Source organism: Aphelocoma coerulescens, unplaced genomic scaffold (assembly GCF_041296385.1).
Source record: "Aphelocoma coerulescens isolate FSJ_1873_10779 unplaced genomic scaffold, UR_Acoe_1.0 HiC_scaffold_193, whole genome shotgun sequence".
Taxonomy (NCBI): Eukaryota; Metazoa; Chordata; class Aves; order Passeriformes; family Corvidae; genus Aphelocoma; species Aphelocoma coerulescens.
The window spans coordinates 7,806-27,132 of record NW_027183541.1 but is presented as its reverse complement, the minus strand read 5'-3'; the positions used below and the strand labels follow the sequence as shown (position 1 = coordinate 27,132).

At 47.8% G+C, this 19,327-nt stretch overlaps 1 protein-coding gene across 1 annotated transcript; it reads left to right on the top strand.

Annotated features, from left to right (window-relative positions):
- Nucleotides 1-1,907: 1,907 nt before the first annotated feature.
- On the top strand, nucleotides 1,908-18,016 carry LOC138101105 (tyrosine-protein phosphatase non-receptor type 1-like). Its single transcript, XM_068998948.1, has 21 exons — nucleotides 1,908-1,941; nucleotides 6,086-6,159; nucleotides 6,757-6,960; nucleotides 7,394-7,555; nucleotides 8,178-8,344; nucleotides 9,429-11,086; nucleotides 11,681-11,747; nucleotides 12,324-12,386; nucleotides 12,466-12,507; nucleotides 12,749-13,792; nucleotides 13,871-13,912; nucleotides 14,007-14,167; nucleotides 14,247-14,326; nucleotides 14,413-14,510; nucleotides 15,421-15,483; nucleotides 15,562-15,603; nucleotides 15,698-15,742; nucleotides 15,818-15,888; nucleotides 15,970-16,010; nucleotides 16,095-16,135; nucleotides 16,237-18,016. Exons 1-5 carry the CDS (start codon nucleotides 1,908-1,910, stop codon nucleotides 8,286-8,288), a joined length of 585 nt encoding a protein of 194 aa, XP_068855049.1. The 3' UTR covers nucleotides 8,289-8,344; nucleotides 9,429-11,086; nucleotides 11,681-11,747; nucleotides 12,324-12,386; nucleotides 12,466-12,507; nucleotides 12,749-13,792; nucleotides 13,871-13,912; nucleotides 14,007-14,167; nucleotides 14,247-14,326; nucleotides 14,413-14,510; nucleotides 15,421-15,483; nucleotides 15,562-15,603; nucleotides 15,698-15,742; nucleotides 15,818-15,888; nucleotides 15,970-16,010; nucleotides 16,095-16,135; nucleotides 16,237-18,016.
- The last annotated feature ends 1,311 nt before the right edge of the window (nucleotides 18,017-19,327 follow it).

Genomic DNA, 19,327 nt, shown 5'->3' with positions numbered 1-19,327 from the left:
CCACACTCGCTTGGGGAGTCCGGCTGCCGGCCCCCCTCTCACACACCGCACTCGCCACACTCCAGGATACCCGACCCCGACCGAACGGATCCCTTTTCCGCAAATACTCACGCTTCCAGCGTCTTCGTCCGGACCTCTGCGCACAAAGTTTATGGGGCCGACCGGTTCCCTTTGTTTAATGCCTTGAGTTTAGGTTCGTCGGTGGGAGCGAGGTAAAGACTGAGGATACCGAGGCCACCAGAGGTGGGGCGCCTCCCCTATCTCTGTCTCACCGTACCATTCCCATCCGAGTCACGGCACCAAATTGTGATTGACTGAGGCAGACAAGGAGGTTTAATCAAATTAGAGAAGTTATTAATTACAGCAAGCAAGGCATAAGCAAAATCAGCGCTGGGCGACAGGGGAGTCCCCGCTCCACCGACTGCCGCAGGGGTTTGCAAATTTCAGTCCTTCTTTTATGCAGGATCATTTCCTGGTAACTTATCTTCAAGGGAGTACTCTACGCATGTGTGAGCTTGTTGCTAGGGGGTCGTTTTCTGCCTTCTGGTGGTCGATAGCTGAAGGCAAGTAGTCTTCTTCAAGTGCCCTCTGGGTGACCCTTTCCATATTTGGTCAGTTAGTATCCCCCGCTTTTCTTCCTGGAGCTTAAACAATAGTACACTTACAGCACTTACAACCTTTACATATGGATATGTTAAGACATTTCCTGTTATGTACGTTGTGGCCTGTGTCAGCTGTTTTCAATGAACAAAATACCCTTATTTATTACACCTCTATCTTGACAAGATTAAGGTGAATTTGGCTTCTTAGGTTGTGTAATTAGCATCTGCTGTCTGAACTAACATTTGCTGTCTCCAGCTAGTTAACTTGTGCTTACGTGAGTTAGTTATTGACTGCCCCTTCTTCAATCCCCCCCTTTTCTTTGGGTATTTGTAATTCTTTACAAATCTTGCATGTCTTTAAAGTAAGAACCCTTCTCTATCTTAGTTCTAAGTTTATGCTTGTGCCATGGAGCATAAGCATCTCGATTCCAGGTACATAATATCATACAACAGTAACTACTAATACAAACACTAAGTAACAATGCAATAACACAAATAGCTATTACAAACAATTGTTTAAGCAAGGTAAGTTGGGTAACCATGCTGTAAGTTTGTCTCATACCTCCTCAAACCTTCAAGAACTGTAATCTAAGGTGATCTGATGCAATGTTCGCTTTGGATAAATAATTTTAAGAGTTTTCTGGGTATGATTATGAGACCCTTTATCCTAGCCCACCCATCTGTGCTCATTTGTCCCTTGTCTTCTTGTATCCAATTTAAATCATCAGTGTCATATGGTGGTTTTTTTTTTTTTTCTACTTATAAGGATGCTAGAAGGAATTAGAGCTAGGGCTTGGATCTGAACCCCACTGGCCACTGCCTTTGCTGTTTTGTCTGCCATAGCATTTCCCAGTTCAGGGATAGTGTTACCCTGGGACTGTCCCTTACAATGCATTATAGCCACTTTTGAAGGTTTTACCACTGATTCCAGTAACTGTACAATTTCAGTAGCTTGCTTGATTTCTTCTGTGAGGTTAATAAACCCCTTTCTTTCCAGATAGCCCCGTGAGCGTGTACCACCCCAAAAGTATACCTCGAATAAGTCCAAATGTTGATAGGTTTTCCTTCGGCCAATGCCAAGGCTCGAGTTAGGGCTATTATTTCAGCCTTTTGAGCTGATGTCCCCACAGGTAATGGTTTTGCCTCAATGACAGCGTCTGTGGCTGTAACTGCATACCCAGCGAGCCGCTTACCATTCTTGACATAACCGCTCCTATCGGTGAACCAGTTTGCCGCATTTTCTAGCGGAGAGTCCTTTAGGTCCGGGCGGCCGGAGTAAACCGCCTCCACGGTTTCGATGCGGTCATGCCGTACAGGCTCCTCAGCAGCCTTGCCCCAGGTAAGCTGCTGGGTTTAAAATGTTAGTTACTTGGATACTCACATCCTCCGATTCTGCTAGGACAGCCTGGTATTTGAGAAAGCGAGATGGGGTTAACCAGTGATTTCCTTTCTGTGTGAGCACTGCTGACACCGTGTGAGAGACAAAAACAGTTATCTGCTGTCCCAGTGTGAACTCGCGAGCTTCTACGTTCAGGATCACGGCTGCCACTGCACGCAGTGCAGGCTCTCCGTGTCTGACCACGTCCAGCTGCTTGGAGAAATAAGCCACCGGCCTTTTGTAGGGTCCCAGCTTCTGTGCCAAAAGTCCCAGCGCCAGTCCTTGTCTCTCATATCAAAACAACAGAAAAGGTTTAGTGACATCTGGTATGCCCAGTAGAGTTACAAATACATTATTAGTCTCTGGTGTCCAGCATAGGTGAGTTCCCCTAGTCTCTTTTAGGAGTTGGTATAAAGGTTTCACAATGAGTCTATAGTTGCAGATCCGTAATCTACACCATCCTGTCATTCCCAGAAAACTTCTCAGTTCTTTGGTTCTTCAGTTGGCCAGGGCAATTTGACAAATTGCCTCCTTCCTGTTGTCTCTCAAGGCTCTCTCCCCTCCTGCCAGTTCATACCCCAGATATGTAACATTGTGGAGGACTAGCTGAGCCTTTTCAGGAGAGACTCTATATCCACTTAGTCTCAGAAAATTTAAAAGACTTACAGTCCAGTTCTTGCAGTCTTCACAGGTCCTTGTTGCTATTAATAGATCATCAATGTACTGCAAGAGCGTACCTTCCCTTTCCCAAGCGGCGGCGTCCAGGCTTCCAGTTCCTCGGCTAATTGATCTCCAAATATCACGGGTCTATTTTTGAATCCTTGTGGCAATACAGTCCACGTAAGCTGGCTTTTTCTCCCTGTTCTGGGGTTTTCCCATTCAAAGGCAAAAATCTCCTGACTGCTTTCAGCTAATGGCAGACAAAAGAAAACATCCTTTAAATCTAAAACTGAAAACCACACTCAGTCACTTGGTAATTTTGTGAGTAAAGTGTCCTCAGGTCCTGAACTAATCAATAACTTCCATTTGGCTTTTGTACTGGTAGAATTGGGGTATTGCAGGAAGGTCTACACTCTCTCAACAACTTCTGATCAATAAATTTACTATTATTGGTTCCATTCCTACTCATGCTTCATGCCTTAGTGGATATTGTTTAACTGACACTGGTTGTACCCCTTCCAGTAGTTCAATAATCACTGGGGGAGCCCGTTTTGATCTCCCTGGAATTTCAACATCTCTTACTAATGGGATCATCTGATTTGTTATTTTACTATCTATGGGTATTTCTCTTCTTTCAGTCTTGTTTGTTTTGTCTTTTTTTTTTGGTTTTGTTTTGTTTTTTTTCCTAGGCCTGAGTTGGGCAAAGAATGGGTTTTCCCTTTATCTAATCTTAGTGGTTTAACTTACACTTCAAAGTCCTAGTCAGGTATCTTCAGGAGGCTTCTTTGGTTGTAACTTCTTTATACAGTTTTTGTTATAATAATATTCTTACTCTGCTATATAATTCTATACATTATGAAGGATTAGTTTTTATGATACCAAACTAACACACAAAACATTTTCATACAAAATATTCTCATGCAAACATATCTTTACATCAGGGCTATGCTCTGTTTTCCAGGAGACAGATTATAGCACTCTCGTCATTTAATCTTGACACAAACTACAAACTGTGGCTTTATTTTTGGTGGGATTAAAAATGAAATGAATTCTCTTTCAAACTTAGGGTTTGTTTTTTTTTTCTTTTTACCTCATGTAGCCTTTTTTTTTTTCGGTGAATAAATTGCCTTCATCCCATTCTGCACCTACAACTGAGATTGCAGAATATGCTATAAATAGGAGGGGCGAGGAAAAGTTAAAACATCCTCTTAAGACATATGGCATGAGATTGAACAGCACTTTAGTTTGAGAGCTGGTAGAAGGCTTTTCTGTATCCCTCCTGGTTTAGGAAGGGGGATTCAATCATTTCTCATGTAGCATTTGCTTGTGTTTTGTCACGATTCTTTAATTCACTAATTAGAAAATCCAAAAAATTTAGCCAGATTATAATAATTTTGAAGCCTTCTGAGGCAGAACCGGGAGGGTTAGTCCATATTTGTAGGATTTCAAATATGTATAAATTCTTATACCAACTCTCAGGATCATATTGGTTGAAACAAATTATACATCCATAAGACCTGAGCCACACCATTTTTCAGTAAAAAGACAAAACAAGTTAGACAAAAATTAAACTCAAGAATATGTAGAATGCTTTAACTACTATTTGATCTGTCACTTGCAATGAAACCACAAACAAATTACAAACATTAACCAACTGACAATGCAAGCAATTATGGTGACACTTTCAATTTCATTGGTGTTCACACAGCTCCATCTCATGTGTTGGTAGATTCCTATAAAAGAAAAGTGAAAATTTGGCCCACTAGACCGATTATTAAAAAAGAAGTAAAACTTTATAGGGCTAACACAAAGTGACAGCGAAGCAACGGTTATCACATTTAGGTGTGATTTTGCTGCTTGCAGTTTCCTTGCTCTCAAACTGCTTGCTTTATCTTTGATGTCGGGACATTTGACATTCCTAGAAAAGAGAAAAGAAACAAACTTCCCCCAAAAAAATATGTCTGAGTGAAACAAGAGTTTAATTGCATTAACTTATTCAAGTGGAGTTTTAGTTTTTATTCTATGAAGTGCTTGTCGCACCACTTTTGTTGTCTCCCACAGGTTTTCGGTGGGGTTTCTTCCAATTGATTCTTCAGCGGAGGGAGCGAGACTGCTTTTAAAAGTTTTGCAAGAGTTGCAGTCTGTGAATCAGGCATTTGAGTCGCCTTTTTTTTTTTTTAAAATAACCAATCACATTTTTAGTAATCAATCATCTTTTAGTAACCAATTGTTCCTTATCTCAATATTTTTTTTTTTTACCAAGTCCACCCCAGGAGTAGAGAGGTGACTAACAAATTAACCAAGGAAGGACAGCAAAACATTCTCCCCATAGGTTTCTTTACAGCCCCCGCAGATGAGGCTGCATGACAAATACCTGGGCCTGCACAGGGACAACACCATCCCCACAAGGCAGCAGCTGCAGAATTGGCCGCAGGATTAGAATCTGCCAATTCTAGTTCTCCACAATAAACCACAGACCGGTGGCAGGGGAGGGTTCCCCACAAGATAGGAGCTCCGGATTCACCTCAGAACCGAAACCTGCCAATTTTGGCTTTTCACAACAAAACACAAAAGGCACAGGGGCACGGGTCCCCTCCAAACAGGAGCCTTTCAGCTCTGCACAAGCACCACATAACAGGAGCCTCGCAGCTCCGCACAAAACACCAAGCAGAAAAGGGAACTAAACACCCAAACCTATTAACCACAATGTCCACAATTCTTACAACCTCTGCCATCACCTTTGCCATTGCTTTTGCCTTTTCCTCATCTCTTCTTCCGTACGCTTGCTGTACTTTTCTAACCAGCTCCTCTCAAATTTCTCACTATTCTCTGCCACTCTCCCCTTTAACATTATCTGCACTTTCCTTTTCTGCCAAGTTCTTTATTCCTGCTCTTTCTAGTCTGATACCAAGCTCTCTCCTCTGGCAGCTTGGACACCACCCACTCCATCTAGTAGAAATACAATACCACTTTCTCTCACAATTAATACATGCTCACAAAGACAAGCTTTAGAACCGTTTTCTCACACTTAACACGGGATTTCAAAAGGGAAATCAGATGGAGCTATATCAGAAAGGCGTTGGGGGTCTGCATGTTTTCAATTCAATAGCTAAAATCTTTCTCCTCTAAAATCCACCCCCTTTGGACAGTAAGGTTGAATTCCAAACCGACAGTTTATGTGATTTATGCTCATTCGCTCTTTGCCAAACGCTTCGCTTTCCTCCGGTCGAGCCCGTCGCCGGGGTACGGAACCGCAGATAGAGCCTCTCACTCGCTTTGTACTTTGACAGCACGTCTCATCCACTCTCACTCACACAGCAGCAGAATAGCGACAGACAAAACAAAAATAGCAGTACAATAGCACACGCCAGTGGGGTCCAGCCCCTTAAAGGTACCTTTCCCAGTGGGGTCCAACCCCTTAAAAGTACTTTTTTTTCTTGCCCAGGACTAATTTTGGGAGACCCAGTCTTCTTCGGGACTTTCAACCCACCCTCAGGGACTCGAACCCTGGACCTGCAGGTATTTCTGTGTTTAAAAGGAATAGCAAATACCTTAATTTGGTGCAGATGGTCCTTGTCCGCCCCCGCCGCGAGCCAAAGGACAGCCGAGCTCCCCCTGAAAATTCAGGGTCGCGACCGGGAGGTCCGCTTACCCCTGGATCCGGCAGCCGGGCAGAGAGGGTCCCATCTCGGGGCACCAGATGAATCGCGCCGCAGCCGGGCCAGGAGATTGGCTTGAAATTGGGGGTCACGAATTGGTCTGGATTTGATGATTCTGCATGAGATGTCATGGAAATGAAACTCTTGGATATTTCTGAGACGTACCTGGGGACACTCCAGGCGGTTTCATGTCTCAGCCATACCCAGAGTGACACAGGCTTCTGAGCTGCACTGAAATAGCTGAATTGTAAATAAGTAAATTTACTTACCCAATTCCCTTTGGTCCCAGTGGAGACCTTCACAACAAGAGACAATTACTTGTAATTAGTTTCTTGGCTGTGCAGCTATAAAAACTCCCTGAGACTCCCTGAAACTTTGTCCTTGGAATTTAAGTCAGTCCTTCTGACTGGTGTATCCAAACTAAAACTGTTCCCAAACCCTGTTTTTGCGGACCCAGGAAACTCGGGAGATTCTGCACTTTCACTACACCACCTGGCCCGACTTTGGGGTCCCAGAGTCGCCGGCCTCGTTCCTGAATTTCCCGTTCAAGGTGCGGGAGTCGGGCTCGCCGAGCCCCGGGCACGGCCCGGTCGTGGTGCACTGCAGCGCTGGCATCGGGAGGTCGGGCACCTTCTGCCTGGTGGACACCTGTCTGCTGCTGGTAAGGGCCACCTGCAGGGCCACCTCTCCTGCACAGGCACCTTCAGGGGAGCTTTGGTGCAGCCTTAAAGGAGCTGGAGCAGGGGCTGGAGGGGTTCCCTGTGATTTCCTGTTGTTTTACTCTGCTGTTTTGGGAGTGTATTCCAAGGCAGGTCTCATTCCTAAGTGGCCATTTTGAGTTAGGGGAAGAAAAGTCTCCAGTTTTCAGAGTGATTCGCAAAGACAGGCTTTGCTTTCAGGGAAAGCAGCATTTTTGAGGCCCAGTGTTTTCCCCTGTGTGTTTTTGGAGACCCAGTAAAGAGCCGTTGATACCAATTGTATGTGAGTTCATTCGTTCTGTAATGTGGAGGGTGGTGTGAAGGCCTTACCACAAAGTGAGTCATTGTAGTGAACCTCATCAGAGCAGAAAACACGTTTCACGTTTTTATCTGCAGATGGACAAACGGAAAGACCCTTCTTCCGTGGACGTTAAGCAGGTTCTCCTGGAAATGAGGAAGTACAGGATGGGGCTCATCCAGACTGCAGATCAGCTCCGGTTCTCCTACTTAGCTGTTATTGAAGGGGCAAAATTCATCATGGGAGATGCTTCAGTGCAAGTAAGTGCTCCTGGCAGCTCCCAGGGAACTGCAGGAAGTGGGTGGAAGGAACAGGATGGAAAGAAGCTTCAAATGTGGTGCTTGCTTCAGCTTCAGTACATGTTTATGTTATGGGGCTTTTAGGTACAGTGCTTTACAATCTGTCACAACCTAAAGTGCTGCGTTTTATTTATTTCCAAAAGTACCTGTGATGTAGCAGGTGCCTCCTGTGCTTTCCAGCACAGTGACTGGGGTGGAGCTGCTGCATCAGCCTCCCCTGACATTTCAGACAGTACAAGTTTTCTAATATGCCTGAAGTTTAAGTGTCATGATTAAATTAATCAGGGTTTTTTATGGTAAGCAGAACTCTAGCAAAATAGATTTTATTTTGTGCTGCTTAGGTTTTTTAGAAGCAGATGGGAATTTCTTGCTTTTATGGCCAATACGTTTTGTGTAGTGGATGTAGCTTGGGCTTGGAGTCCTTGTGTTTTTCTTGCCTTTTTTTCAATTCTGCCAAGCCTCCAGATCTGTGTAATTCCCTTGCCAAACTATCCTCCTCCCCAACAGTGCAGCGCTTGTTCCCTTACACCTTTAGTTCATTGTGGAAAGCATTTATTTCAGTGAACAAATGTTGTTGTGGCAGGTGCAGCGAAAAGCAGAAGAATTCTCGGTAAGTTCATCTCGGAGACGTCAAGTGCCGGCCAAAACCTCGCCACATTCTGCCGTGACGCCACCGAGGGAGGAAAGAGCGTGAGGTGCAAAGCCCCGAGCAGAGCGGTAGGAAACGGAAGGACCGAAGAGTCGGGCTAGGTACGGATTTAAACCGGGCCAGGTATAGGAACTGCAGAGCAGGAAGAGTCATTTAGCTGGAATTAATTTGTTTCAGGAAGCGTCTCATCATATAGTCTGTAATTTAACAGTTCCCATGCCAGGAACTGTTAATCGTAGCGGAAGACAGCAAACGAAGCCTAGAGACTCGACCGGGATGCCCCAGGTCCCTGCCAGGCGCAGATTACAAAAAACCAAACCCCGAGGTTACAAAACCAGTAAAAGCTCATCATACAATACACAGGGAAAAAAAAAAAAGCCTACAAATACACCAAAAAAACAGCCTACAGAAAAATTTTGTTCTTTGTTTTGTTTGTTATTTGTCTGGTATTTTGGAACAAAATACCAGAATAACCTAGTTCAAAATCATAGAAACCCAAATTTCAAAATACCAGAAAAACAGTTTCAAACAACCACAATACCCAGTTCCAAAATATTAAAATAGCCTAGTTTCAAAATACCAGAACACCACGTTCAGAGGTAGCAAAGTAACCCAGTTTCAAATTGCCAGAACACGTTCAGAAATACCAAAGTAACCCAGTTACAAATTACCAAGTTCCAAAATACCAAAGTTACCCGGTTTCCAAATATCAGAATACCAGGTTCCAAAATACCAAACTAATTCCATTTCAAAACAACAGAATATCAAGTTCCAAAATATCAAAATGACCCCGTTTCCAAATATCAAATTGTAAAATACCGATTTTCAGATGTCTTGTACAGGCAGGATTCCCAAACCCACAAAAATGCAGTATTGTCAAAATGGGATCTGTGCTACCAAAATGGGTATTTTCTCCTCTGAAAAGCTTTCCCATAATGACCATCAATAGATGCATTTTTTTAAATTGTACAGCCAGATGTACAATAAGACTTTTACTTCAAAAAGCCAACACTCGTAGTAGTTTTCTGCTTAGATCGTGTCCGCAAGCATCGGCATTTGGGCCGGAGAGCTGCGGGTGGGATCAAGGGATAGAGTAAACCCTCTCCCTGCAGATACACGAGGAAAGACCGAGTAGCAGGGAAAGGGAGTATTTATAAACAATATCAATATTTCACCGAAATTCAGGGCGGACCGGCGACGGGGGCGCTCGGGTTCGGTCCGGGCCTGCCGGGACGGGCCATAAACGACCCGGCCAAACCCTCGACCCCCTCGAGGAACACGTCAAACACTTCAAAGGAAACGGAAGTCAGTAACAATTATGGAAGAACCATTACCGGTAATCGCTTGCGATCGGCAGGGAATTTCCTCGGTAAGTACAAGCCTAGGACATAGGGAATTTTGGAGGCGGGATCCCAATTTTGGCCACGTGCACCCGGACGAGAAGGCCGGTCCTTTTCCACGGAAAGGAAAGCCCCACACCCCGGCGTTTCGGGGGCGGACGACGGCCCACGTAGGGGAGGGAACGACCGGCAGGACCTTTCTCCGCCTCATCCCCCCGCTCCGAGGTGCGGCAGCACCGAGCGCGACCGGCGTGGATGAGGAGGGGGCGGCTCTGCCAGAGGTCGCTTTCAGAGGGTTCCCGAGGCACACCTACACGGGGAGCTGCCGGTCGAGAGGGGCCAACGGAGGCGTCCCGAGAGACGCTTCGGGAACAACGGTCGCAGCGCTCCGCAGGAGCCGGGGAGCGGCCGGATGCACCCGGGTAAGGAGCATCGCTTCAAGAAAACACCCAGGGAAAAGCTCTCGTGCCAAGGGGCAGCACCTGAGCGGGCAGGGCAGTATGTGAGGTCCCTTTCATCTCCCCCTTTTCCATCATTGTAAGGTTTAAATTGAGGGGGAAGCCCAGTTCTCCCTCCTTTCTAAGGGTTTGAATTGAGGAAAAATCCCCCTTTTTCCAGCACCAGAGAGTTTTAAAGTGAGGAAAACCCCTCTTTTCCCAATAGGTTAGGGGATTAAATTGAAGGGGAGAAGCCATTAATTTGCCATTGTATCGGTTCAAGTGGAGGCAACTCCTGCCCGTTCCCTCATTTTAAAGACTTCAGTCAAAGAAAGCTCTCCCTTTTTGAGCATTTTAAGGATTTAAATTGCATCTCAGGGTGCTCCTACCCAAGCCCCGGTACCGAACGTCATACGGGAGCGAGCCCCGCACGGACGTAACCCTAATAGCAGCTAGGAGGGTATTAAGAAGTCTTATTTTTATTTATAATGTATATAGCCTTAATTAGAGGTCCCAAGGAGAGTTACATCGTTAATAAAATTACTATTCTTCTCTACCCTACTAAGCCACAGGTGGAGTACTACTCAGTAATTACTAGGGAATAATTATGCAACTTAACAACAAATTACCTAGCTGAGTTCCCAAAACACAAAGTTTGATTTCTTACCGGCCGGCCACCCTTTTGCTCAATATAAAAGCAAAAAAAGAAAGCATCGTCGTTTCCCTGCAGAGTTTCCTACCAAGCCCTTTACTCACCTCAAATTTAAGTCAGAGGAGCCAAACAGTGGCAACTCCTAGGAGGGCTTTTATACCTTGCAGGATTTGGCTCCTCCCTTTTCCCTGGGCATCATGGGAACGAGGGGCGGACCCGGCCAGGGGTATATTAAGCCCAGGCTTTTGCAAGGGGAGTCATTCCCTCTCTGGGAGTGAGTGGGGTAAGAGCTCTCCTCTCATTTCAGTGATGGGGATCTTTCTGCTTATCTCAGCTTGCTTTCAGCAGGCTCTTTTAGCCTCTAAAGCAACAGAGGCTTTGAAGACATTGGGAAGAAGATACCATGGAATACAGGTAATATTTAAGTTCACTCATTTGGGTTACATGTTTAGGGTTGGTAAGGTGGTTTTATAATTTCTGGTTTTGTGCTAAGGTTTTTTTTTTTTGGAGCAGTGCAACTTCCTGCTATTCCGGGTTGTGTTGAGTGGGATACTTCAAATTTTTTCAGTGAATTCATTGTGTCCAAAAAGGGATCTACCTCGTGCCGTAGATGGTGTCCGAGATTGAGGCTTCCGATAGGGAAGTTGAGGATTGCGACCGGGAGAGGGAGGACGAGCAGGGTAGCGGGTTAGGAGTTACAGCAGGGGGCTTTTGAAGGCGGCACGGTGTATTTGGGAGCCGCTTAAGGCCTTTCCATAAGCATAGCAGCCTCATTTACAAGTTTTATGGCATGCAAACACATCCCATGCATTTATGGAAACGCCTTGTAACTCTGTCCCTTGCTACCCTGGGTGCCTCTCACAATAGCAGCCGCAGCCTTAGACTAGGGATAAAGCTAGGGCCTTGAGAATCTAGGGGCACTTAGGAGCGAAGCGAGCTGCCGACTTGTTGCGATTTGCCACTAAACTCATAGTTTGATCTTGGTTTTCTTTATTGTATCTGACTAAGAGACAACAGCCCAGCGACAGCAGGACCTTCCCGGGTAGCGAGAGCCAGCCTTCTTTTTGCACCCGAGGCACGTTCGCATCCCCGGACATCCGAGAGATAAGTCGAGGGCTCTGACCTACGGAGGGGATGAAAGCGGGGTGTCGGGTTGGAACTTGCCGGGAGGGATTTTTGAATTAGCTTTGGAGATGGAGATATCCAAGAAGGGGCCCCTTAGCCCACATAAAGGGAAGTCTCGCTTTTGATCGCAATGCCGATGTGCGCAGGGCAGAGCAATCCCGGTGCGTGTCGTGTCACCTGTCTATTGTTACGTTCTGTGTCTTTTGGGCATCTTGTGTCTCGTGTCTTCTGCCTTAGCCCTTTGATGTGCTTGCAGTCGTTCTTTTCGCAGAGAGTTTTCTGTCCTTGTCGTGTCTCCTCATTTGTCATCTCCTGTGTCACGGGTGCTTGCACGGGTTTGGCCCGGAGCTGCTCCGCCCTGCCGCATAGTCTGGCACATAGGTGTAATAGAACAAGGCCTGGGGACTTGAAATTTGTAATGTAGGTTGTAGCTGGGCTCTAGATGATATTCCTAAATTCACACGAGATGGTCGGAGCCGTGAAATTCTCATGCAGCCCTTTGACTTTTGTCATCGCTTTCTTTCAGATGCAGATGGATTAAATCTGTGGCAGAGCGCCCCATACCGGGTGAGGGGATTCCCGCAGGAAGGTCAGTAACTGTTTGTCTGTGCTGGGCAAGTGTAAATGATGGCTATGTTATAGCACCGTTCTTTGTCTCTTTCTTTTAGGAGATAAAGCCAGATCTCAGCAGTCAAGGTCAAGTTAGTGAGGTAAGCGGTGACCGGTGGAAGGAAAAAGTTGTTATCGCTCGGGTGCCGAGTGCCGGTACTCTAAACTTTAAGCGGCCATCGTCATTTGCGTGTTTTGAGCAGTCTACTTGTATTATGCCAAATCCCCTCACCGACCGGCCGACAGAGCCGGCTCGCCGCCCTCGTGAGCCCTCCCAAAGTGTTATGGGGCTCTGCAATGAAGCCTTTACATTTTCTGATGTTTTGGTTTTCTTTGTTGTAGCTGACTAGGAGATGGCAGGAACTTCCCGGACAGCGAGGTAGCCTTATTTTGCACCCGAGGCGGATTCACATCCCGGACGTCCGAGAGATAAGTCGAGGGTTACGACCCACTGAGGGGATGAAAGCAGGGTGCCGGGTCGGGCCTCGCCGGGAGGGATTTTTGAGTCAGCTTTGAAGGCGGGAATGTCCAAGAAGGGGCCCCTTAGCCCACATAAAGGGCAAGTCTCACTTTTGATCACAATGCCGAGGCGGGCAGAGCAGTCCCGGTGCGTGTCGTGTCACTTGTCTGTTGTATGTTCTGTGTCTTTTGGGCATCTTGTGTCTTAGGTCTTTTTCCTTAGCCCTTCGAGGGGCCAGCTTATCGGAAATGCCAGGCATCATCCTTAGCATCCGTGTTCCTCGGCCGGGTGCCGATACCGTCGGAGCTTTGACCGACGAGCTTGGATGCACATTGGAATCGCATCTCCCTTCAGAGGCATTGAGTCAGAGGTCTTTTATGGTCTTGTTCTGAGCTATATTCACAGCTCTGCACCGCAGTGATCCATTACAGAGGATTAGGACTTGTCAGAATGCAAAGAGCGGTAGAGGATTCTGACCGGACGATTCTCGGGCATCCATCTTTGCGGTTCTCGGAATAAGCCCTTCCGTTAGCATCTTCTTCGAGCCTCGTCGGTCTCGCCGAGATCATCTCGCTCCGCATTCTCTCGGTCCTTGCGGTCATTCCTCTTGCCAGAGTTTTCTCTCTTCATCGCATCTCCTCGTTTGTCATTTCCTGTGTCACGGGTGCCTGCATGGGTTTGGCCCGGAGCTGCTCTGCCCCGCCGTGTAGTCTGGTGTATAGGTGCAGTAGGACAAGTCCCAAGGCCTTGAAATCTGTAATATAGGGTGTAGTTTGGCCTCTAGCTGGTATTCCTAGATTGACACAGGATGCCTGGAGCTGTTATCATGCAGGACTCTGACTTTTGTCATCGCTTTCTTTCAGATGCAGATGGATGAAATCTGTGTCAGGGCGCCCAAGACCGGGCGAGGGGGTTCCCGCAAGAAGGTCAGTCGCCGTCTGTGTTTGTGGGGTAACTGTAAATGGTGGCTATGTTACAGCATTGTTCTTTGTCTTTGCTTTCAGGAGGTAAAGCTGGATAGCAGTAGTCAAGGTCGATGGAGCGAGGTAAGCGGTGACCGGTGGACAGAATGAGTTGTTATTGCTCGGTTATCAATTTCCGGTGCAGTTCTAAGCATCCATTGTCATTTGTGTGTTTTAGGGGGTCCGCTTTTTTTATGCCGAACCTTCTCGCCGACCGCCCGACAGACCCGGTTTGCCACCGTCGTGAGCGCTCTGGAAGTGTTACGGGACTCTGCAACGAAGCCTTTACATTTTCTCTTCTGAGGTACCTTCCGGTACATCCACGGCCGTGGAGTTGCGGTGAGTCAGGGAGGGAGGAGGAGGGAGGGTCCACTTAAGTTTCAGCAATGCCACACCACCTTGTCTCCTCTTAACCCAGGCATACCCCGCGATGACGGCGTCGGCCTCGGAGCGCGGCCGAAGCGTGCGGTCGGAGGACCCCGGCCTTCTTAGGGGACGGTGAGTAGCGGAATTGTCGGGGCTTTGGCCGACGTGCCACTAAGTTCCTGTAGTGATGTTTGGTTTTCTTTATTGTGGCTGACTAGGAGACGACAGCCCGGTGATGACAGGAGCTTCCCAGAGGGTGAGCCGGCCTTCTGTTGTGCCTGAGGAGGATTCCCATCTCCAGATGCCTGAGAGATAAGTTGAGGGCTACAATCCACTGAGGGAATGAATGTGCGGTGTTGGGTCAGGGCTCGCCGGGAGGGATTTTTGAGTCAGATATGGAGGTGGGGATGTCCAGGAAGGGGCCCCTTAGGCCACATAAAGGGCAAGTCTCACTTTTGATCACAATGCCGAGGTGTGCAGAGCAGAGCAGTCCCGGTGTGTGTCACTTGTCTATTGTATGTTCTGTGTCTTTTGGGCATCTTCTGTTGCAGGTCTTTTGCCTTAGCCCTTTGAGATGCTTATTGGAAATGTTGGGTGTTATTCTTAGCATCTCTGCTCTCGGTGCTCTTTGGCCCGGTGCCGATACCATCGATCCTTTGACTCAAGAGCTTGGAGGTGCATCAGAATCGCATCTCTCTTTAGAAGCGTCGAGTCAGATGTCTTTTATGGTCTTGTTCTGAGCTGTATTCACAGCTGTATGCCGCAATGATCCATTATAGCGGATTAGGACTTGTCAGAATGCAAAGAGCGGTAGAGGATTCTGACCGTACGATTCTCGGGCATCCGTCTTTGCGGTTCTCGGAATAAGTCCTTCCGCCGGGGTTCTTTGAGCCTCATCGGCTCACCGTCGGTCTCGCCTAGGTCATCTCATTCCTCGGTCTCTCGGTCCTTGCGATCGTTCTTCTCTACGAGGGTTTTCTCTCTTCATCGCATCCCCTCCTTTGTCCTTTCCTGTGTCACAGGTGTCTGCGTAAATTTGGCCCGGAGCTGCTCTGCCCTGCTGCACGGTCTGGCATATGGGTGTAATAGGACAAGGCCTGGGGACTTGTAACTTGTGGTGTAGGCTGTAGTTTGGCCTCTAGATGGTATTCCTAGATTGACACAAGATAGCTGGGGCTGTGAAGTTCTCATGCAGCACTTTGACTTTTGTCATCGCTTTCTTTCAGATGCGGAGGGATTAAATTTGTGGCAGAGCGCCCTGGACCGGGTGACGGGGTTCCCACCGGAAGGTCAGTCACCATTTGTGTTTGTGGAGCAAGCGCAAATGGTGGCTGTGTTACAGCATTGTTCTTTGTCTTTATTTTTAGGAGGTCAAGCTGGATCTCAGCCATCAAGGTGAAGTGAGTGAGGTAAGTGGTGACTAGTGGACTGAACTAGTTTTTCTTCCTCACTTATCAATTTCTGGTGCAGCTCTAAGCATCTGTTATTTTTTGCGCATTTTAGGCGGTCCACCGGCAAGATGTCCCGGTCGGGGATGCTGGCAGCCAGGTGGGTGCAAGCTTAAGCTATAGGTACAGTGTACTTTAATTGGAGGGGGGAGGTTGTGATTTCAGAGTCTTTCAGGATGTTTTTTGCTTTGTTTCTTTGCAGGTGCTGCTGCTGCCTTGGATGTGCCAAGAAATAGAGACAATCAGGTGAGTTGGCCTTTAAGTGGGGCAAGTAATAGGCGAGCGGTATGTGGCAGTGTGCTAAGCATGTACCTTTTCGCTTTGCAGGTATTTTCTGGGCCGCCTCTGGAATCGGATGAAGATTTGAGGTGAGCCAGGGTACTGGTGCGGAGGACCCCCGGGGATTAATATTCTCGAGGGCCACAGTGACGTTTTCTGTTTTGTTGTCTTAGGTGCCGTGAGCAGCTGCGGAGGTGAAGTTTGGAAGCGGCAGGTAAGCGAGCCTGGGCCCTTAGGAGGGAGGGAGGCCTTGCGGAAGGGGTCGCTTTTGGGACGTCTCACTGTGGTCTGAATTTTTTTTCTGAATTTTTGCAGCCACCAAAACAGACCCTGGGGACCGTATCAACATCCATGGCGCCCGTGTGCTCATTTCCATTGAGGATGGATTTTGTCGGCTCGTCTTCCAAAAGCTAAGTGTTGGGACCGGTGGTGGGGACAAGGGAAAACCCTTTGGACTTGCAGGAGGCAATTTGAAGTTAGCTTAGAGGAGAGGGCTGTAGAGGGATAGGCCCCTTAGAAGTAAAGGGAGAGGGTTTCTCCTCAGCATCACCCGACCTTTTGCCGGGCAGGACGGTTCCGACCCGTCTCCGTGTTCTCACGAGCTTCACGTCATCGGCCTTCTCTGAGTCTTGATGTCATCGCAAAACCTTTTGGCCCAGGAGCTCGCCTTTGGGTCCGGAGCGATCGCCCCGGTCCCCCAGCAGTTGTTGCCTTCTTCTCTAGGCCTACTGAGCTTGAGCATCCTCTTAACAGCTTTGGTACCAACTTCTTGTAAGGACTTATGTTTTGCTATCATGTGCTATTGCCATAGAGCTTTCTTTCCTTTGGCATCATCGGCCTCTGGCTCATCTTGCAGTAGGAATCTTGGGTCCATCAGGTGAGACTGCTGGGCAGTTTCAACTTGTGTCTATGTTCTGTAGGTTGTGTCTATGTTATGTAGTGTCCATTGTCCTCTGTGTCACAGGGCTTTGTTGCATATCAGTGACTTTTTTTGCATCGTTCTGGGCCGTATTGGCTGTACTCTACTTGCCTACTTTCCCAGATGGGGCTTATTCTGGCATCTTTACCTTTTCACTTCTTGAGACTGGAGGAAGTACACAAGATGTTCTCATCTATCTTCCTTCTCAGTTTTAGTACTGGCTTCTTTTCACATGTCATTCCCTTGGACCTCTAGAGGGAGGGTATCGGACCCTCCCTCCATGACCGCAGTATTTCAGTAGGTTCCATCGCCTCTAAGTGTATTGTGCTCAAGAATTAATCTTCTGGAGACTCATCTCAAGCCCTCGTGTCATCTTTTCTTAATTTGGGGTGCCGCCCCTCTGTGCGCCGCTTAGGGTCGGAGCCGCCCTGCCCTGGCATGTAGAGTCACAGTTAGGTAGAACAGTCATAAAACTTAAGGGTTCATTTATTTTCTGTGGGGTTTTGGGTAGAAAATTTATGGGCCTGGTGTGGGGATAACTCCTAGCCACGGGCCACTCTCTGACCGCTTCACATTTTCTTGCAGGTCCCGAGGCGGCTTTGGATCTCCACGGTCACAGATGCTACCGATTTTCCCGGAATCTACGGCTCGATGTCGAGGAGCGGCAGCCAGGGAAGATGTATCAAAGTATTTTCATTGGTGGAGTGTTTTGATGAATGGCTACAGTCAGTGTGTAAGCTGAATAGCGTGTGACTGTATCTGTGTGTGAGAGGTTGTGTGTGCTTATGTGGTTGTGTCTGCCTGTGAGTGTGTGTGTGTGGAATGGTTCTAACCTTGTGTGTTTGGATTTTGCCTTTCAGGTTTTTCAACACATTTTTAAATTTAGAATAAAAAAACCCCAGCTGGGGGGGTTTTTTTTTTTTTCCCCCCCCGGCTGGGTTTTTTTTTCCTCGGTCCCGGCCGGTCTGCGAGGCGACGTTCATCGCCAAGGTTTGGGTGCGGACCGTGCCGGGCCGGGGTTTTGTCAGGCAGGACGATTTGGAGGCTCTCGGGAACCCCGTTCCCGAGCAGCCAGGGTGGGGAGAGTGGTTGAGATGATGGTGGGGTTGTGTGGAAGCTGAAAGAGGTGTGTGTGTGTGTGTGTGTGGTAGAATGGTTCTAACCTTGTGTGTTTGGATTTTGCTTTTCAGGTTTTTCAACACATTTTTAAATTTAGAATAAAAAAACCCCAGCTGGGGGGGTTTTTTTTTTTTTCCCCCCCGGCTGGGTTTTTTTTTCCTCGGTCCCGGCCGGTCTGCGAGGCGACGTTCATCGCCAAGGTTTGGGTGCGGACCGTGCCGGGCCGGGGTTTTGTCAGGCAGGACGATTTGGAGGCTCTTGGGAACCCCGTTCCCGAGCAGCCAGGGTGGGGAGAGTGGTTGAGATGATGGTGGGATTGTGTGGAAGCTGAAAGAGGTGTGTGTGTGGTGGAATGGTTCTAACCTTGTGTGTTTGGTTTTTGCCTTTCAGGTTTTTCAACACATTTTTAAATTTAGAATAAAAAAACCCCAGCTGGGGGGGTTTTTTTTTTTTCCCCCCCGGCTGGGTTTTTTTTTCCTCGGTCCCGGCCGGTCTGCGAGGCGATGTTCATCGCCAAGGTTTGGGTGCGGACCGTGCCGGGCCGGGGTTTTGTCAGGCAGGACGATTTGGAGGCTCTCGGGAACCCCGTTCCCGAGCAGCCTGGGGGGGGGAGAGTGGTTGAGATGATGGTGGGGTTGTGTGGAAGCTGAAAGAGGTGTGTGTGTGGTGGAATGGTTCTAACCTTGTGTGTTTGGTTTTTGCCTTTCAGGTTTTTCAACACATTTTTAAATTTAGAATAAAAAAACCCCAGCTGGGGGGGTTTTTTTTTTTTTTTCCCCCCCGGCTGGGTTTTTTTTTCCTCGGTCCCGGCCGGTCTGCGAGGCGATGTTCATCGCCAAGGTTTGGGTGCGGACCGTGCCGGGCCGGGGTTTTGTCAGGCAGGACGATTTGGAGGCTCTCGGGAACCCCGTTCCCGAGCAGCCAGGGTGGGGAGAGTGGTTGAGATGATGGTGGGATTGTGTGGAAGCTGAAAGAGGTGTGTGTGTGGTGGAATGGTTCTAACCTTGTGTGTTTGGTTTTTGCCTTTCAGGTTTTTCAACACATTTTTAAATTTAGAATAAAAAAACCCCAGCTGGGGGGTTTTTTTTTTTTTTTCCCCCCCGGCTGGGTTTTTTTTTCCTCGGTCCCGGCCGGTCTGCGAGGCGATGTTCATCGCCAAGGTTTGGGTGCGGACCGTGCCGGGCCGGGGTTTTGTCAGGCAGGACGATTTGGAGGCTCTCGGGAACCCCGTTCCCGAGCAGCCAGGGTGGGGAGAGTGGTTGAGATGATGGTGGGATTGTGTGGAAGCTGAAAGAGGTGTGTGTGTGGTGGAATGGTTCTAACCTTGTGTGTTTGGTTTTTGCCTTTCAGGTTTTTCAACACATTTTT